This window comes from Ictalurus punctatus, chromosome 9, assembly GCF_001660625.3.
Source record: "Ictalurus punctatus breed USDA103 chromosome 9, Coco_2.0, whole genome shotgun sequence".
In the NCBI taxonomy this organism is placed as follows: domain Eukaryota; kingdom Metazoa; phylum Chordata; class Actinopteri; order Siluriformes; family Ictaluridae; genus Ictalurus; species Ictalurus punctatus.
The window spans coordinates 22,635,494-22,650,502 of record NC_030424.2 but is presented as its reverse complement, the minus strand read 5'-3'; the positions used below and the strand labels follow the sequence as shown (position 1 = coordinate 22,650,502).

The 15,009-nt window shown below is 39.2% G+C and overlaps 2 protein-coding genes across 5 annotated transcripts in view; one reads left to right on the top strand and one right to left on the bottom strand.

Moving 5' to 3' along the window:
• The first annotated feature begins 1,944 nt into the window (after positions 1-1,944).
• Positions 1,945-6,817, top strand: adi1 (acireductone dioxygenase 1). Of its 3 annotated transcripts, XM_047157802.1 has the most exons (6): positions 1,945-2,178; positions 3,676-3,762; positions 4,067-4,186; positions 4,263-4,442; positions 4,555-4,643; positions 6,397-6,817. In XM_047157802.1, the coding sequence occupies exons 1-6, from the start codon at positions 2,053-2,055 to the stop codon at positions 6,419-6,421; spliced, it is 627 nt and encodes a 208-aa protein (XP_047013758.1). In that variant the 5' UTR covers positions 1,945-2,052; the 3' UTR covers positions 6,422-6,817. The 3 variants fall into 3 exon arrangements, with proteins under 3 accessions (XP_047013758.1, XP_047013757.1, XP_017331742.1); XM_047157801.2 differs by lacking the exon at positions 6,397-6,817 and having other exon boundaries at positions 1,946-2,178; positions 4,555-6,193; XM_017476253.3 differs by lacking the exons at positions 3,676-3,762; positions 6,397-6,817 and having other exon boundaries at positions 1,950-2,178; positions 4,555-6,193.
• Positions 5,422-15,009, bottom strand: part of trappc12 (trafficking protein particle complex subunit 12) — a 36,212-nt gene continuing 26,624 nt past the window's right edge. For both annotated transcript variants that reach the window (XM_017476248.3, XM_017476249.3), the window contains exons 8-12: positions 12,220-12,293; positions 9,684-9,782; positions 8,413-8,516; positions 8,233-8,320; positions 5,422-7,401 (exon numbers count right to left, since the gene is read on the bottom strand). In XM_017476248.3, coding sequence (XP_017331737.2) covers positions 7,159-7,401; positions 8,233-8,320; positions 8,413-8,516; positions 9,684-9,782; positions 12,220-12,293 — 608 coding nt within the window. In that variant the 3' untranslated portion in view covers positions 5,422-7,158. The remainder of the gene's footprint in view (positions 7,402-8,232; positions 8,321-8,412; positions 8,517-9,683; positions 9,783-12,219; positions 12,294-15,009) is intronic.

The following is a 15,009-nucleotide window of genomic DNA, read 5'->3' as shown; positions in this document are numbered from 1 at the left end:
TAAAGCCGGAAATGGTTGAGTAAATTCTCCGTTTCCGCAAAGTCCGGTTGATGACAAAAGAAAAGTCACGTGTCATGCCAAGTATTTTTTTTTTAAAAATTGAGTTCAAGATTACCTTTTTGTGTCTAGCTTCAATAAAAACCGTGCCAAAATACATTTAAACGAGCCCAACAATCTGTAAAGACAAAACTTAGTTAATACAGTATTACATACAGGTTATGACATCACAGATGTAATTCAGACAATCAACAATCATGTATCATTGCAAAGACTATATCAGTATTTTAAATTAGACGAACAAAACTTGCACATGTTGAAACTCTAATTAGGTTTTAAAAGCCAGAGACATCTGCAAATAGAGCTAAACCAGCATTCTTTCTCGTTCTGTGGTAGATGGCAGTTTAAACTCCTTCTCAGAAGACCACGCTAAGGTTTTTCACACTGGAAATAGTTTTAACCCTGGGTCATTCAGAATCCTGGGTTATCATGTTTCACACTACCTGGGGTTAACGATTAATCCTGGGTATTCAGAATCTGACGTTTCACACTGTAAATTCCTAAACCCTGGTTTAATGTTTTTATTTGCATATTTGTGGTGTCAGCAACAATCAACAATGATTGGTTACATACAGCACACGGCCATTTTAAATAGCGTAAAACTTCTGTAAAAACCATAACTGTAAAAAAAAAAAAAAAACAACAACAACAACAAAAAAATCATAATAATTTCCCTCACACAACACGTGGGGTTCTCCTTCTATCTGTCTGGGTTTCCTCCAGATTCTCCATCACTCCTTTTCCTCATACCTCTCAAAACATAACAGTAGGCGGATTGGTGAATTGAAATCGAACCTACACTACTGGTCAAAAGTTTGGAGACACTTGATAGAAATGTTTCTCATGATCTTAAAAACCTTTTGATCTGAAGGTGTATGATTAAATGTTTGAAATCGGTGTTGTATACAAAAATATAATTGTGCCAACATATTCATTTCTTTCAATAGAAAACTAACATTTTATTTAGAAAACAATTTTTTTTTAAACGGACGACTCGGAGCGAAATATTCTAAAAAGTAGCCAAAAACTGCCCAGCGTAGGTGAGAACTTTAATACTGTTTAAAAAGCATCTCAGGGAGATTCCTCAAGATCTGTTGAGGAAATGCCAAGAATACATTTCTGGAAATTCTAGGCAAAAATTGTGTCTACTTTGAAGATGATAAAATATTATTATTATTTTTTAAAATTTATTTTGGATTTTTTTTTTTTATCACAACATAATTCCCATAGTTCAATTTGTATTACTCCAGAGTTTTGATGACTTTATTATTATTCTAAAATGTGGAAAAAGGATAAATAAAGAATGAGTGTGTCTAAACTTTTGACCGCTCGTGTATATGTGAGTGTGTGTGCATGGTGCCGTGAGACGGACCGGTGTCTCATCCAGGGTGTATTCCCACAATGTGCTCAGTGTTCCCGGGATAAGCTCCGGCTCCACAACAACAACCCTTACCATAAAGTAGTTACTGAAGATGAATGAATGTTTAACCTGTATGCACATTACTCTCGTTTGTCCCATCCATGCACTCAGAGCAATAAACACATTCAGATATAATCTAGTTCCATCATAAATAGATTAAAGCTGCGTCCATATAATCTGATATAATTGATATATTAAAATTAGCCAGCATACTTTGAAATCACTTCCCACAAATAAAAGAGGCCGTATGAATATAACACTGAATATATATATATATATATATATATATATATATATATATATATATATATATATATATATATATAAAATAACTTCTTATGCAACGTCTTATGCTTTTAGAATCCTGCTGTAAGAGGAGTTGTTTTGTTTTGTTTTTTTTGCATTAAACGCCTATACTCTGTATTCGGTAGTTTATAAAACGTGGTAAAAAGAAACGGCTTTTATTTTGAAAAGTGCTAGCCATCTGTGATTATGCTACACGCGTGGTTAAAACTCAATAGAAGAATCGGTTCGGGTTTATGATCTCTGGTTAGGATTAAGTAGTGTTCTTCATCATGTCCGTCCTGGAGGCTTGGTACATGGACGAGTCCACGGAAGATAAGAGACTGCCTCATAAATTACACCCCAATCATCCAGTGAGTCTACAGGAGCTCCAGGACGTCGGGGTTTGGTACTGGAAGGTGCGTTAAACTGTTCTGGGATCAGTAGTGTTGCAGGCACTTTTCAGGGAGAATCTCAAAAAGAAAGTCGTTAGAAATAAATCACCAGGTGACGTCGACTAGCCTGCATATTCAATACGTCGTAAACGTCATTTGCATATGAAGATATTCTGACGACACTCGGAATGAGAGAAAATTTGATCAGAACTAGGCTTGAGCTTTTTCCTACTCACGACTTATCGTTTAAAAAAAATCGTGATAAATGATTTCATGTAGCCTTAAAAAAAACAAACAAATAAACAAACAAACAAAAAAAACAGGAAAATGAGCATTTCCGCCATTTTTGGTTTAAGAGTACTAAAAGGTGTAATGATAATACTACTACTACTAATAATAATAATATAATAATACAAGCTGTGCAGCCCTGCAGAATCCAACTCGCCGCCTTGTACAAGTTGTACTAGTGAGTTCTGCTGTTAAATTGTGGAGCTCTGACACAAAGGTTGGCAGGTAATATAATATATGTATATAATCAGAGTAAACCGAGTGATCCTGATCCCTTCTGCTCACCGGACCGGCCTGATCTAATAAAACGATGAAAAAAAACCTCAACATTAAACTGAAACCTTCAACAAATTAAGAAACCTTTTTCGAAACTACAAAAGAAAGTAACTAAAGTATAGTGAAAATTTCACCGATTTGCCTTCAAACGCTTCACAGTGGGGCAAACCTGACATTTTGGTTCGGGCTGACAGGAAGTCTATAGTAACTCAAATAACCACTCTTTTTTTTTTTTTTTTTTACTGTGGAGAGCAGAAAAGCATCTCAGAACACATTAAATCTTGAGACGGACAGGCAATGATAGCAGAAGACCTCTCTTATCAGCCAAGAACAGAAATCTGTTGGGTTTGTTTGGATCTGTTTTTTTCTTTCCAATCTTCAACTGTCCTGTTTCACTGAGCGACTGTCCATGAATACCTCTAATGAGCTGCTGCACTATTCTCTCTACAAACCCATAGTTTTATTGCTACTTCCATACTTGTGTATGGAGGACTTTTCCCCCCCATATACAGCTGAGATTTGCAAAGCAAATTTTATTATACTTGTGCAATTACAGTAAATATATTCTATTCAATGAACGTGCAAACATTTTCAATTTTTTTCAAACAAATTGTGCTTTTTAGGTGGAAAATATCTATTGCTCATATAGACTGTAGGGGTAATGGCAATATTTTGTGTATAATGTGAATTATTGCGCGAGTTGAAGATCTTAATTAACTGATCTTCAGCATAAACCCAGTACTATATACTGGAAGCTAAGCTGTGCTTTTAAAATGACATATTTCAATGCCCCATATCTTGAAAGTAACAAGTAGCTTGTGTCAGAGATTAAAATTCTTTTAAGCCTTTGCTACAGCAAAACACGTAGCACCTTTTCCTACAAGCCGGGTCTATGCTGTCATGATAGTCATCAGTGTAGAATAATAATGCATCCAAAATCTTCCATTTCTAAAACAGAGCTGTAATTCCATCCATCCATCCCGCTTATTCTACACAGGGTCACAGGGTAGCCTGGAACCGATCCCAGGGGAATCAGGGCACAAGGTGCGGTTCTAATCCATCACAAGGCACAATTGCACACATATTCATGCACCCATTCACACACTATGGACAATTTGGAAATGCCAAACAGCCTAAACGCATGTCTCTGGACTGGGGGAGGAAACCCCTGAAGCACGGGGCAAACATGCAAACTCCATGCACGCAGGGCGGAGGCGGGATTCGAACCCCCAACCCCAGAGGAGCTAAGCCACCGTGCTCTCAGAGTTGTAATTCAAATTATTCAGACTACCTTCAGTACTGAAGAAAAAGGAACTTCCAAGTACACACCTTTTGTTTCTGTTTTCAGTTAAATGCTGATATCTATGAACATGACCCCGAGTTGCAGAAGATCCGAGAAGAAAAAGGTTACTCCTACATGGACATCATCGACGTTCACCCGGATAAACTGCCTGACTACGAGGATAAAGTAGGTCAATCCAAATCTAGAGCCATTAAAATGACCCTGTGCATGTTTTATCCATACATGTTTGGATGTTTTCCAGTTAAAAACCTTCTATGAGGAACATCTGCACCTCGACGACGAGATCCGTTACATCCTGGACGGAAGAGCGTACTTCGACGTTCGAGACAAAAATGACCGCTGGATCCGAATTGCAATGAGAAAGGGAGACATGATCACACTGCCAGCTGGAATTTATCATCGATTCACGATGGACGAGACTGTAAGATCTTTCCCCTGAAGCACGTAATGCGTATTTCAGAATTTCATTCATCTTAGAAAGTCAAGATACTGAGTAAAATGAACCATTGCTTGTTTTCCCCCTTTATTTTCAGAACTACACTAAAGCCATGAGGCTGTTCGTAGGCGAGCCGGTGTGGAAGGCCTACAACCGACCAGCTGATCACTTTGAAATTCGCAGAAAGTATGTGGATTCACTCAAGTGCTCCTGAGTAGGATCGAGATCGGGAGATTAACGGTTATCAGTTTCTAAATAGAACTCAATTGATATGGAGTAATAGAAATTATTTAATTAATGTAGTGTGGAAAAATATGGTAGCCTACAAAACATACAAATATATTTTTGCAATCTTGTCAATCCTGAAGCTATTTCAACACCACAATATTCATGGTGCCTTGATTTTTTATGTTATTTTTATTAAGTATTAAATCTCAGCATTGAGTTGCTGAGATTTTGCTGAGATAATTCAAGCTAGAATTAGCACGGTTACTATCAGAAGCAGGAAATATTATTATACTGAGGTGTAGATGAAACTACTGTACGCTTGCTTACTGCATGTAGTGTTCCGATCCAATTATTGTGAAAAATTGCAGAGGTTTATCTCTGTATTGTATTATTCTGGCATGGAGCACTGCACAGGTCTTTTGTTAACGACTCTGTGCTGTTTCACACACGGCATAACTCACACTCACTCACTCTCTCACTCACACTCACTCTCTCACTCACACTCATTCTCACTCTCACTCTCTCACACTCACTCTCACACTCACTCTCACACTCACTCTCACACTCACTCTCACACTCACTCTCACACTCACTCTCACACTCACTCTCACACTCACACTCACTCTCACACTCACTCTCACACTCACTCTCACACTCACACTCACACTCACACTCACTCTCACACTCACTCTCACTCTCACACTCACTCACAGTGCTATGATTCGCAGGTGAGTACTTCAAAATCAGCTGGGGTTTATTTAGATTCGTAAAAGAAAATGTACAGTACATCGAGTGACACGCAGTGCACACAATACACACTCAAATTCAGGTTTATATATTGTATGTTAACAGACCAGTTGCAAGCTAATAAAATTTTTTCGTGGCAGTTTCTCAGAAGTACTACAGCGCAAAGATCATCTTCATATGAACTCAACAAATACAGCGAACTTCGTACTGTCCATGTCCCATTCTTAAGTTGCCCAGAAACCTAACTGACTAGTCCGAACGTATCAGCTAATGTAATGTAATGTAATGTAATGTAATAACATATCACAATGAAAGTTAAGTAGGGAAATGAACATGTACGAATTCCCCGGGAAAGGACGACTTGACGTGTCTAAGTCCTAATCCTCTTCCGAAAACGTTTTAATGTTGCTGGCGCAACAGAAAAGCATCTGCCCGATCATACGGAGAGCACAAGTTTCAAATCACAATGATGCCATCAAGGGAGTAAAATTGGCCTTACTCTCTGTGTGGGAGGGTTTGCATTCTCTCTCTTGCTTGTCAATCACAGTGACACTAACCAATCACAGGCATCGGTGAGCTCATGTATGTGGAAGAGGGAAGACAGCGCTTTCCTCTGAGTGTGTTACGCTGCCCTGTACTACAGCATGAGCAGCAGTTTGAAATGGTGGAGATGGCTGGCTTCACGTGTCTCAGACGAAGCACGTGCTAGCCTTCATCCTCCTTGGTTGGTAGATGACATATAATAAGGGAGAGCTGGTTGGTGGGTGGGAATTGGCCAAGAGTATTATGGAGAAAAGAGGGCAAAAAACCCCAAAAAACAAACAGTCTTTCCTTCGTGTCTAGCTAGTGTATTGAATTTCTCCCAATATGTTTAACTGCGAAGTAACGGTTGTCCTAGCAGGAGTGTAATAGCTTTGCTCAGTTTCATCAATATTTCCACATACTATACATTTTTCTCCTTCAGATCCTATACCTCAGATGATGTGTAAAATGCAGCAGGCGGTGGGATCTGGAATGAGTCGCTTGTGCTATTAGTTATAGCATTGAGGTGAAGCGCACCACCATAAAGCGCATTCTTTTCAAAAAATGAAAACTTGTGTTATGAAAATCAATAAGGAGTTAAGTTTGTTTCTTTTTTCTGGTTGTTGAACACAGTTGTCCGCTACGAATAAGAAAACAAAACGGATGGCCCAGATACGACGAAATCTGCCACCTTGGCTACAGAGTTGTCCACCCCAACAATTTTTTATTTCTTTACTTTTTGAGAACTGTGTCCAGACTGTAATTTCTGTAATGCTGTATACATTTACATTTATTCACTTAGCAGACGCTTTTATCCAAAGCGACTAACAAATGAGAAAAATACAAGCAAAGTATACCACGCAGTCAGCCTTTATCTCCTTTACACAAGCTAAATATTTACATGTTTTTATTTATTTATTTTTTAATCTGATTTTATATTCTCTCTCTATTTACATTCTCCTGCATCCTGATGGCATAGAAACATTGGTTTAAGAGTTTCAAATGCATCACATACCTTAGTGTGAATACACAGGTCGTTTCAGGTCAGCTTTGAATTTGGTGACACACAAATTTTTCACAAAACAACAAACAAAAACCCTGTATGTATAATAGACCAGTGGCATTTTCAGCTTTGTTAAACGAGCTCATGTCACATCATGAAGCAGTGAACCAGTGATCTAATGCACTCCTGGTTGGTTATCGTTTACACCAGTTTGAGGCACTGTGCGTTGAAGCTGTCGCCCTCGCGCCCGGCCACGGCCTCCAGCAGAGCCTGTTTCTTCTGTGTGCTGCGTGACGATTCCAGCTCGTACATGGTGGTCAGGTTGAAGAGCACGCTCTCATGCAGGTAGAACGCAGGGTCCTGCTGCACCAGGCTCTCCAGCTGACCCAGGGACTCCTTTAGGCGGCCCAAATAAAGTAAGCACACTGCCGCGTTGTTGTTCGCCTGCAGAAGCAAATTAGAAAGTGGAATGTAGGATTAAAAATATATAACTAAACACACAACTTGGCTTCCTTCATCCTCCCTTTCACTTGTCCGCACTCATGGTCATATTTTTTAGTCTGAAGGTTGACCACAAGCAGGAATTCTTACTAGAGTAACCACTGTATACATGATTCTTGAAAATTATGAATTTGGTATGAGCTGGATTAAAAAAAAAAAAATTATATTTATATACATACATACATACATACATATATATATATATATATATATATATATATATATATATATATATATATATATATATATGGATTCTGACTGCAGTCACACACAACAGTTTTTGATTGATTAAGCAACACCCGCTAGGTCAGAATAACTCAGAATACTTGGGACACAAAAGGTTGACTACACTTACTAACCAAGTTCTTCACATTGATGTATTATTTCTATATAGAAATATTCAACAGCTTTCTTTAAAAGGTTCCCTGAAAGGCAAAAAAACAAAACAAAACGAAAAAACCTTGTAAAATTTGAACAAAGGCTTTAATGATCTCATCTATAAACATTCAAACCAGTCCTGCGTACTTTATTCAGGGTGCGCAGACGAGCACAGACTAACACAATAGCGCAAGGCTGTTTCTGTTAGAGTGCTTCTTCACATTACTGTCACAGTGTGTGCTCGTTTCTGACAATGTGGCAGTTTAACAATAAAGACACAAAAGTTTTCTTCAGTGAAGCCTTGGGGAAAAAAAAGAAGAAAAAGGAAAAAGAAAAAAAAAATCAATATCAGTCAGAAGTCTGTTCTGATAATAACAGATAATCTGCAGTATTTACCACAGGATTGTTGGGATCAATTTTCAAGACGCTGGAGAAACACGAGTGGGCGTCTGCATAATTATTCTGGCTCAGGTACACAAATGCCCTTAAAAGAAAAAGCAAAAAGAAGATGAATAAACAAATGTGAACAAGTCTGAAAGACACAAAATAGTCACAGTCTTTGTAATGCTGCATCACCTGTTCATTAAAATAGCGGTGTCAATCATTGGTCCTTGTCCTTTTTCCTGATCGGCTTTCTCTACTTCCTGGAAATACTTCTCTGCAGTTTTGATGTCTCCAATCTTGGAATATAATCAAAATCACATCGAGTTCACAGATATGAGAATCACATCAATCAGAACATATTCCGAATGCCAAAGCACACGTTGAGCTCTTATAACATTCGCAGCTTTTTCTAGCGTATAACATTCACAACGTTTTTTGTAATAAATCACAAGGAAACAACCTACAAGAATTGTGTTATCTATTATCATCACCCAATTAGAAAGGGATAGATTGATTTGCAACATGTCGTTATAGAGAAATAATCGATGACGGGAGATTGTGAGATGCATCCTGATCTGAAGTTACATCGTTTATGATTAATTAAAGGAAGACAGGTCATCACGTCAGCTCTAATCAATCCATACAGGATTTCAGGAGTTTTTTTTTTTTTCCTGATTGTCAAGGCCAAAAATTCTCGCTATTGCTACGACTTTTTGCTAAATTTCCGATGAAATTTGTGAAGTTTTTTGTGCTTTTTTTAATTTTTGGCAGAAACCTACTTGAATTGGCAAAATTGCAATTGCATGAAATTGTCTTTCGCAGTGATGTTTGCTGGTAAATGAGACCTTTTAGCCGTTTACTCATGTAAAATTGCAAGCTCCTCCTAAGATTTTGCGTTCATTTCTGCGATTGTAAATTCCTGGAGGGACTGTGTGATTACTCGCTACCTCACCCCCCCTCTATTTTTTCTCCCTCTCAAACTCAATACACTGAAACGCCCACTGTTCACTTTCCAGATGTTGAAAACGTACTTATTTAACAAAGCACGGACACTGGAATAAATGTCTCCTTGCCTGAAACATCACCCTATGAAAGATTAAAAGTTTTCTCTGTTTTTGGTTATCTGTTTACTGTTAGTCATAGGTTATACGGAGCATTTGCCAAGTTCCTGTAAATGAGTTGTCAACGATAACGTATTACAATGAGCGCATTAATATAAATCTGTGATTTGCTGTTCGGTCTGAGCTCCTGTTATAGAAAATTAATGAACACCTTCTGAGTAATCAGGCTTGAGAACTCAACAGTGCTGTGGTATAATTACGGATATGCCAGGTCAAAGTAGTACTATCATCAAATCAACCTAGTGCCTGTGCAGGTAAGTCTTAATGTCTTATAATCAATGCTCATAGCTTAAATGACCAGGGAAGCCTTGCAGAGTTGGCAGATGTTTTGCCTAATCTCACCTGTAGGAAGATGCGTCCTATTCCGCTCAACAGCTGCACTCTCTGCTGTGGCTCATACTGGATGATGGAGAGATACGTTTCAACAGCCAGCACATAGTCCTGCGTGTGTGAGGAGAAAACGTATGAGAGATAGAAGGCAGCGAACACGAAGCATTACGTGCAAGTCGCAGAATTGTAGAATATATCGTCAGCCAGCAGATGGCACTGTAGCACAGCAGTGTTCACTCTTCCGATAGAGGAAATAAGCTAAGAGTAACACACAGACCCGGTTTTAACAGACATCGTTTTGGGGGCATTTCTCCACCTGAAAACAAGCCTGCATTTTCAGAATCTTACTGAGCTAGCAGTCCTGAGAACGGCGGTCACTTTTCGGATTGGACGAATAAGGCATTGCTTGAGTAAATGCCCTTTGCTTGTGACCCATTATCCTACTGAAAGCTCATGTCTAGACAGTGGGACTGTGGATAGCGGTCAACCGGGTCAAGCAAACAAACAAAATGCCTTTTATTACAGCATAGATAGGGGGAGATAAAGGTACAAGTAAAATCCTTGATATATCAGACCTCTGTCTAACCCGCTGCACTTAAAGAGACACCTTTTGTCAAATCTGAAGTGGCCAAGCACATTCCAGAACAAATTGCATAATATAAATAAAAGGAAGCAAACAAACCGAAACAATCCCAAGCTTCACATAGTTGTGAAGAATTACAAGAAGACAAAGTTAAAATATCTTAAGACATTTTAAGCCTTATACAGCAATATAAGCCTTTAAGCATTTTAATTAATTGCAACTTAGGAGAATTTTCAATACTTAAAAGGTGTAGTCGATGATTTTTGGGAAAGTTAACTGAAGCTTGAATATTTTAAAACTCAATATCCAAACAAATACAGCTCTTCTTTTCAGTGTTCCCTCCTAAGCTTCGCCCCCAATAAGAGGGACCTATGGGAGCTAGACAGGTAAACAGAGTGAACATGTGGAAATGTGTCTATATCCTTTGCCAAATATATATATATATATATTTTTTGCATCCGACTTGAATAATCATCACTAATAAAGATTGTTGTGATGATGCACATAGCCTCAGGATATGATCAATGGAAAATTCATCTGTCATACGTGTGTCATATCCCATACAGCTATTTTAAGCCTAATTAAACCTGAACTATGGAGCAAATGTAGGACTGCATCAATGACCCTTTTTAAAAAACAAAAACAAAAAAAAACTGATATTGATGTTGATACCGAAATGAGTAAGCTTATTAGTGTTAATCAGTCAGGGGAATCACAGAACATTTGATTTATATTGTTGTTCATATTGGTCATGCGGTCACGTTCTTGCGTTCAAGATATTATGGCACTAAAACGCTATATTTAAAGTACCCATGAAGTCAAAATTGATGTTTTGTGGCTTTTAGTATGAACGTGTTAGCCTTAAGCTTATCTATAAGCTAGCGTGCTCCGAAACAGTGACAAAATTCAACTTTAGAAGATACGGTCTCTCTCTTCCACCAATACGGATCGTCAATATTGATATCGTTCGGCACTTCAGCTTCTCATTAGCTTTTCTGTCCAATCAAATGCTCTCTAGAATCTGAGGTGTCCGACGTCCGTTATAATACCACCTTGCTGAAGTTGCTGCTGCTGAGCCATTGAAATCATACCAGCATGCATTTGTCATAAATGTGTATCTGGCTGTACGAACATGTGTGTTTTCCAGCTGTAAGTTGGTTAAGAAGGAAATGGCTTGAATTCGTTCAATTGAACCCCCACCGGGTACGGCTTGGTCCAAGCTAAACGCTATTGGCCGTTTAAAAAAAGGGGAGGGTCCACTTGATATGTCCTACCCTGACTTCCTGCATCAGTGGAAATTATGCCAACATATCGAATAATGGCGAGCGTATCGAGGCACTTCACGGGGACTTTAACAGACAGCGTGAGAACGTAGAGCAGTATCGGAGAGTGAGTCATTAAAAAGGAGTGCATGGTTCAATGAATTGACTCCCGGGCACCATGTAGGCCATGGCGCATGTCTCGGTGCTCAGTGCTCGCATAAGCGAATTTCACTGAACACTCACATCCCTGCTCCATGCCACAATTCGCAGCCCCTTGTACTCATTTTTAGTGACCACGTTCACTGATACTGCTCTGCACACTCATTAAAACACCATGATGTTTGATCAGCTTACTTGTATTTTCGAAAGCTGCTGTAGTAGCTCCTCTTGATATTTTCCCAGAGCATAGTTTACAATCTGTGCTTTGACTGCCGTCATTAATTGTTCAATACTTTCAGATTGCCGTCTTTTCATGTCGTTTCGTTTGCTCTTTAGTGCGTCAGCGTGCACTAGGCTTACGTGGTACCAGATGTTGGCATGTGAGCATTCTTTAGTAAGATTACAAGTAAACGAGCAAATGTCTTGCCTATGACAAAATGATCTTTTTTATTCATGTTATCCATCCACGTGGCTATGTGGCGCACATATAAGCGGAACTACGGTAGTGCGTCTCTGCAGCAGCTCTCTCTTACCGCCCACATACCTTCATCATTAGCAGACAGTTTGCCATGGAGTACATCACCCGGCACAGACGTGACCTCCACAGCTGAATAGAGGCTGGGAAAGAAAGAGATAAAAACAGAGAGAGAGAGAGAGAGAGAGAGAGAGAGAGAGAGACTGAGAAAACAGGCTAACCAATTGCACACCAATCCCCCCCCACCCCAGCATCACATCCTTTCCCCTGTCCAAACCATCAATTATTCGTCAGCAAGAGGGAATTATGTTGAAGGAGGGAAAGACACTGCGACAGTAACATTCATTCCTCCCTCCGGCTGACTGTGGGCACCATCAGTGAGCGTGTCTGTTCTCTTATAATTTCTCTCTCTGTGTGCGTGTGCGCGCGCGTGTTGCAGCTTTCTGCTCGTGTTCATCAACAGAGAGCTGCAGCTACACAGCATCTGGTGACATCAAAAGACTAGCGTGAGATACAGAGAAACGAGGCTACCATCTTACACTGCTATCTGTACAGCTGAAATGAGAAAAGCTGCACAAGATGAAAGAAAGAACAGAGATCGTGTTGCTAATAAGCTTTTCTGGATGATAGATGATGCTTCCTCGGTCAGTACAAATAATGCTCATTGGATAATTTGTTAAAAAAATGAATGAATGAACATATATGTAAAATAATAATAGAAACAATAATTGACAAATTTATTAAAAATCATAGTCCTAATACTATTCTCACTCACAACAGTGTGTGAGGCATAATCTCAGCATCTGTGTACATAGGTGCCAACATCCTAGCAGGCAAAGAGGACATATACAAAAACCGTGTGTATGCTGGTGGATGATACGGAACGGGGATATATATATATATATATATTTTTTTTTTAGACATGTGCCAAAGCAACAGTAAGAAAACAACGAGGCAAAATTCAGACGTTACCGTTACTTAATCACCAACTCGTCCATTTGTTTGAGCAAAAAAACCACAGCTGTTTTCTATTGGTTCAGAAGACGGGGGTCCATGAATTCACAGGTCAAATTCAGTCGACGTGACGGGAAAGCAACCACTACCAGAAACAAATATGCATCTGTCACGTGCCACGTCCTTTCCCTTTCAGTGAATTGCATTTTCAGCGGTGTTTGGTCTGATAATGCTTTAATGAAAAAAAAAAAAAAAAAGAATTGATTGGAAGTTTAACAAAATGGAAGAAAAAATGTCAATTGTAATTCACATTTTTTTTTTAATTTCCGAAGAGTTAAAGTAAGGAATAATTGATGAAAGGCCGTTAAATTAGTAGAAAATAGTAATAATATTCTCTAATAATTCAATGGACTGGAGTCAATTATTCCGCTTATACCACAGTTACCAAACCTCAAGACATTGCTCAGGTGTTTTTTTTCAAGGCATTTGATTTTTTTGTCCTTAAAACGCTCTTGTGTGTGGAACTAATTTATTATGCATCCCATCTCAAGCCTCCATTGCTAATTCCAAAACGTCATTTTAGAGCTAGTAATGGAGGCCTGAGCCATTGATATGCAGTTACTGGAGAGAGAGAGAGAGAGAGAGAGAGAGAGAGAGAGAGAGAGAGAGAGAGTGAGAGTGAGAGAGAGTGAGAGAGAGCATTCACAGTTTGTTTGTTTTCGTTTCATGCTGATAATATAAAAATAGAACAAATAAATATCGGGTAAGCCTACTTATTCACAGGGTTTTTCATTTTTTATTACTGTAGAAAATATAACGAATAAATAAATAAATATTGATACTTGTCACAGGCTTTTCTGTCTCATTACTGCAATCACACATGCTCTCTCTCTCTCTCTCTCTCTCTCTCTAATAACTGCACATCAACGCCTCAAGCCTCCGCCTCGCCTCGTGGCCGCATTACCACCTCGGGTGTGCGTTGTTTTTCTAATAATTCCACTGCCCGTCGACAATTATTACTTACTTATTTCTGGAAAATGTAATGTGGAGTGATATGGAACTGTAATGCGGTCAAGACTTGACTGGAACTACTTCAGCTGTGCATTTACTGAAAAATAATTGCACATCTCAGAACGTCTCTCAGATTCTCAATCAGAATCAGGTATTAAACAGCGCTGTGGCAGAATAAAATATAAATATGCCCAGACATTGTGAATTAGTAGAGCTATAATCGTACATCCCTTACACTTATAAATAGATAGAGGTTTGCTCTCAAATGGACTTGAAATAACTGCTGATTTTTATCTGTATTACACGAGCCAACATTTACAGTGACTGGTTGTCAGCTCGTACAATCTCACACACTGACTCTATCCTACTAGGCTTAACAGGAAATATAACAAAACCACCAAAATGATTCGAAATCATAACCTCACTGTGTGCTTGTCCAATCTGCTTTCTCGTCATTGTGTTTATAAATTGTTTACCAGGGCTTTGCACTTAGATCTTTAACCGCCGACTCTGACCAGAGGGCTACTGGTCATGTTCTGAGAGGCCAGCATTAGTGCTGAGCTGCCATACTTTATTCCAAGCTCAGGAGTAAGGTTGAGGGCAGCAGATGGGAGAGAAATGGCATGAAGCTACTGGGCTGTCAGCGCTCGGCAGCTTCTCTAGAGACACGAGTGTGTCTGACAAGAAGGCTAATACACTCTTCAGCAGGAACACAGGTGATGTGATGGCAGGGATGTAAAGGAGGAGGGAAGGACAACTGAGCTGTCCATGTGGGAGCTGGCATCACACACTCCAGTCCACTCCATGCGCACTGCGTATACACACATTTGTCTCTATTCGCCACGGCCGACACCAAAACTCTGGGTGCGAGAGGCGGGATTTATAGAGGTGTCA